The 5,041-nt window shown below is 35.9% G+C and overlaps 1 protein-coding gene across 1 annotated transcript; it reads left to right on the top strand.

The window, feature by feature from the left end:
* Positions 1-1,042: 1,042 nt before the first annotated feature.
* LOC126682694 (serine/threonine-protein kinase BRI1-like 2) lies at positions 1,043-4,658 on the top strand. Its single transcript, XM_050378442.2, has one exon. The coding sequence runs from the start codon at positions 1,095-1,097 to the stop codon at positions 4,506-4,508; it is 3,414 nt and encodes a 1,137-aa protein (XP_050234399.1). The 5' UTR covers positions 1,043-1,094; the 3' UTR covers positions 4,509-4,658.
* Positions 4,659-5,041: the final 383 nt, after the last annotated feature.

The raw sequence follows: 5,041 nt of genomic DNA on the forward strand, positions 1-5,041 counted from the left end.
TTTTTTTTTTATTTCCTTTTTCAGCTTCTCTCTTCAATTCTTTTCAAACTTAACTAGCCGATCTTAACATAGTCCTTGTCTGTAGGTCCCTTTTGACCAAATATCACATCATTAAAATTTCTTTTTTCTTTTACCTCTCCTACAGGTTAGGATGAGTAAAATGCTGGATCCACTGTTTTAATTGATCGATGATTTTTAGCAGGTTTAATTCTGTTAAAATTTTAGGTTTTAATTTTAGTTTTAATTTTGAAAAATTAAAATTATAATCAAATTGATTAAATATTTGATTTTTTTTTTTATATATTTATGCCAGTTTTAACTGAACGTGCCGAAAACTAATTTTTTTATTTTCGATTGGATCAATGTTAAAATTTTTATTTATCAATTTCGATCAGTTCGACTTTGATTAAAATTTAATACTTTGTCGATCGATTAATTTGATTTTGGAGATTTTTGTTTAATTTTAATTGAATCGACCGAACCTTCATCCCTACTACAGGCTCCCCTATGGGAAGTTATTGTCCAAACCCACTCCATATGCTAACAAATAAAAGAAAAAAATAAAAAGAAATATTTATTTAATTGTGATTGGAACTTTAAATTTCATTTTTTTCTTTATGTAATTGGATTAAAATTGAATCGTTTCCATAAATTGAGTTCGTCTTTGATTTTAAAAATATATAACTACCGTCATACATTAGAAGTACACGTAAAAAATATACGTATTTAGATTAAAAAAAACCTTTTATCACTTTATAACAGCTTATTTGAGTTTGAGTTTGAATTTTATTGATGTTAACATAAAACAATTAAGATAAAAGTAAAAAAGTATAATTCATCCAAAAAAAAGTAAAAAGTGTTTAAATACTAAAAATGTAAATATCATTGCTTATTTTATTCTCTTCCCACTTTCCCTCCTTTTTTCCAAATTATAAAAAAACAATAATAAAAAGAGCAAAAAATTAAAGTAAACTCCTTTTGCAAAAGCTAATTACAAATTATCATTACACTCACCACTCTCTCTTTTTCTCTATACAACTCTTCACTCTCTATTGCTTCTCTCTCATTTCTTTGTGTTCTTGAAATCTTTTTCAATGGGGAAGAACAACCCACTGCAACATTCTAACTATCTTCCAATTCTTTTCTTTTTAATATTATCTTCAGTTTCTGCCACAGCTGATCAAAATGTTGGTCCTTCAATTAAGACAGATGCTGCAAGTTTACTCATGTTCAAGAAATTGATTCAAAAAGATCCAAATCAAGTCCTGTCAGGATGGAAGCTTGGTAGTAATCCGTGTCTTTGGTTTGGAGTTTCGTGTTCTCGTGGACGAGTTACGCAGCTTGATCTTACGGGGAATAGTCTTTTCGGGTTTATTTCTTTTAGTCCTTTGGCTAATCTTGATTTGTTGTCTTCTTTGAAATTGTCTGATAATTCTTTTGTTGTAAATTCTACTTCTTTGATGAATCTCCCGTTTTCACTTCAGCATCTTGAATTGTCTTCTGCTGTTCTTGTCGGTTTGGTTCCTGAGAATTTGTTTTCCAGGAATTCTAATCTTGTTTATGTTGATTTTTCTCATAATAATTTGACAGGAGCTTTACCTGATAATTTGGTTTCCAGTTCTGATAAGTTGCAGGTTCTTGATCTTTCTTATAATAATTTTACAGGATCGATTTCCGGATTTAAAATCGATCAGAACTCTTGTAATTCTTTGTTGCAACTTGATTTATCAGGGAATCATTTAGAATCTTTTATTCCTCCTTCACTTTCAAATTGTACAAATCTTAAGTCTTTGAATTTGTCAGCCAATATGTTTACAGGAGAAATTCCGAGATCTTTCGGTGAACTCAGAAATTTGCAGAGATTCGATCTTTCTCGTAATCATTTGACAGGATTGATTCCTTCTGAAATGGGGAATTCTTGTGGTTCACTTCTTGAGGTTAAGCTTTCATTTAACAACATTTCAGGAGCTATTCCTGTTTCTTTAAGTTCTTGTTCTTGGCTGCAAGTTCTTGATTTATCCAACAATAAATTAACAGGTTCTTTTCCTGATTCTATCTTGAAAAATCTTACTTCATTGGAGAAACTATTGTTGAGTTATAATCTGATTTCTGGATCATTTCCGAGTTCGATTTCCTACTGTAAGAATTTAAAAGTTGTGGATCTAAGTTCCAATAGATTTTCTGGTATAATCCCAGGAGATATATGTCCTGGGGCTGCTTCTCTTGAGGAGCTGAGGATGCCGGATAATAACATAACCGGAGAAATTCCCGCTGAGTTATCGCAATGTTCGAAGCTGAAATCGCTTGATTTTAGTATAAACTACCTTTCAGGTCCAATCCCGGCTGAGCTAGGAAAGCTTGAGAATCTTGAGCAGCTTATAGCTTGGTATAATGGCCTCGAGGGTAAAATTCCATCAGAATTGGGAAATTGCAAGAACCTGAAGGATCTTATTTTGAATAACAATCACCTTACTGGTGAACTTCCAGTTGAATTGTTCAGTTGCAGCAATCTTGAATGGATATCTCTGACAAGCAATGAGATTTCAGGAAAAGTTCCGCTTGAATTCAGCCTTTTGTCGAGATTAGCTGTTCTGCAGCTTGGGAACAACAGCTTGAGTGGAGAGATACCGACGGAGCTTGGAAACTGCAGCAGTTTGGTTTGGTTAGACTTGGGCAGCAATAGACTAACAGGCGAAATCCCGGCTCGACTTGGCAGGCAGCTCGGAGGAAAAGCATTGGGCGGAATACCAATTCCATCAGGAAATACTTTGGTGTTTGTGAGAAATGTTGGTAATTCCTGTCAAGGTGTTGGAGGGTTGCTGGAATTTGCAGGTATCAGATCAGAGAGATTGTTACAGTTTCCGACATTGAAGACCTGCGATTTCACAAGATTGTATACCGGACCGGTCCTGAGCCTTTTTACTCAATATCAGACATTGGAGTATCTGGATCTTTCATATAATGAGCTTCGAGGAAAGATTCCCGACGAAATGGGAGAAATGATGGCTTTACAAGTTCTTGTCATATCAAATAATCAACTATCCGGCGAAATTCCTGCATCACTCGGTCAACTCAGGAATTTGGGAGTGTTCGACGCGTCTCATAACAGATTACAGGGAGAAATCCCCGATTCGTTCTCGAGTTTATCGTTCTTGGTTCAAATTGATTTGTCTTATAATGAGTTAACAGGAGAAATCCCTCAGAGAGGCCAACTCAGTACACTTCCAGCAACCCAGTATGCACATAATCCTGGACTTTGCGGTGTTCCATTGTCGGACTGCCACGGCAGGAGCGGTCAAGGAACAACGAGTCCAATCGCTTACAGAGACGACGGAAGGGGAAGAACTGCAGCTTCATCATGGACTAATAGCATTGTTTTAGGGATTCTCATTTCTGTTGCTTCTCTATGCATTTTGATTGTATGGGCTATAGCAATGCGTATCAGGCATAAGGAAGCAGTACAGGTCAAAATGCTGAACAGCCTGCAGGCCTCTCTGGCCGCGACGACATGGAAAATCGACAAAGAGAAGGAGCCGTTGAGTATCAATGTAGCTACATTTCAACGACAGCTCCGAAAACTCAAATTCTCACAGCTAATCGAAGCTACAAACGGGTTCTCCGCAGAAAGCCTCATTGGTTCTGGCGGATTCGGAGAAGTATTCAAGGCTACGTTAAAAGATGGATCAAGCGTTGCAATCAAGAAGCTGATACGGTTAAGCTGCCAGGGAGACCGTGAATTCATGGCGGAAATGGAAACATTAGGAAAGATAAAGCATAGAAACCTAGTTCCGTTACTCGGATACTGCAAAATCGGCGAAGAAAGACTACTAGTGTACGAATTCATGGAATACGGAAGCCTCGAAGAAATGCTCCACGGAAGAACAAAAACCCGAATCCTGACATGGGAAGAACGGAAAAAGATCGCGAGAGGAGCCGCGAAAGGACTCTGTTTCCTACACCACAATTGCATACCACACATCATCCACAGAGACATGAAGTCCAGCAATGTTCTGTTAGACAACGAAATGGAAGCTCGAGTCTCCGATTTCGGAATGGCACGACTAATAAGTGCACTCGACACGCATCTCAGCGTAAGCACACTAGCCGGAACACCCGGTTATGTCCCGCCAGAGTATTACCAAAGCTTCAGGTGCACGGCAAAAGGCGATGTCTACTCATTCGGAGTAGTACTACTAGAAATCCTGACAGGAAAACGACCAACCGATAAGGACGATTTCGGGGACACAAATTTAGTCGGATGGGTTAAAATGAAAGTTAGAGAAGGGAAACAAATGGAAGTTATAGATCAAGAAATGCTATCTTTTACTAAAGGAAATGATGATCTTGAAGGTGAAGCTGAAGAAGTTAAAGAAATGGTTAAGTATTTGGAAATATCATTGCAATGTGTTGATGATTTTCCTTCAAAGAGGCTAAATATGTTACAAGTTGTGGCCATGTTGAGAGAGTTGATGCCTGGATCAGGAAATGGAAGCAGTAACAGTGGTTAATCAAGATTAGATTATTAAGGATTTTCAAGATTTTGTGAAAAGGATTTTAATTTTTATGAGTTCTTCTGTATGTATTTTGCAAATGTTTTTAATTTTTTTGGTTTTGTTGACTAGTTTCTAACAGTAAATCATGAGCATGTTTTAGCTTTATTTTTCTCTCCATTGATTAAGGCAATTGTTAAATTTGAGTATAGATTCTAAAAAGATATCAAATTATAAATTTTGTTTTAACTGAAGTCGAGAAATCAAAAACCATATTCGGAAATCTCAATTAGATTGACACTCTTTTAACATATACATCACCTTTTCGGCCATAAATTGCTAATATACTAATAACTTTTTTGAATATTCTAACTAACATGGTCACACAAGTAAAAACTGGATTGGAACTTACCTATTTGAAGCAGCATTGAAATTTGATAACAAAAATAAATAATATCTAATAATGAAACTGAAATTAAATAAAAATTTAGTATTCTAAAGAATTTATAATCTCATTATATGTGTGGATATGGTTGCTGAAATGATGACAT

This window comes from Mercurialis annua, linkage group LG5 (genome assembly GCF_937616625.2).
Source record: "Mercurialis annua linkage group LG5, ddMerAnnu1.2, whole genome shotgun sequence".
Lineage (NCBI taxonomy): Eukaryota > Viridiplantae > Streptophyta > Magnoliopsida > Malpighiales > Euphorbiaceae > Mercurialis > Mercurialis annua.

Bases quoted from the DNA above. Each gene is read 5' to 3' on its own strand.
- LOC126682694 (XM_050378442.2), top strand. From the start codon at position 1,095: ATGGGGAAGAACAACCCACTGCAACATTCTAACTATCTTCCAATTCTT.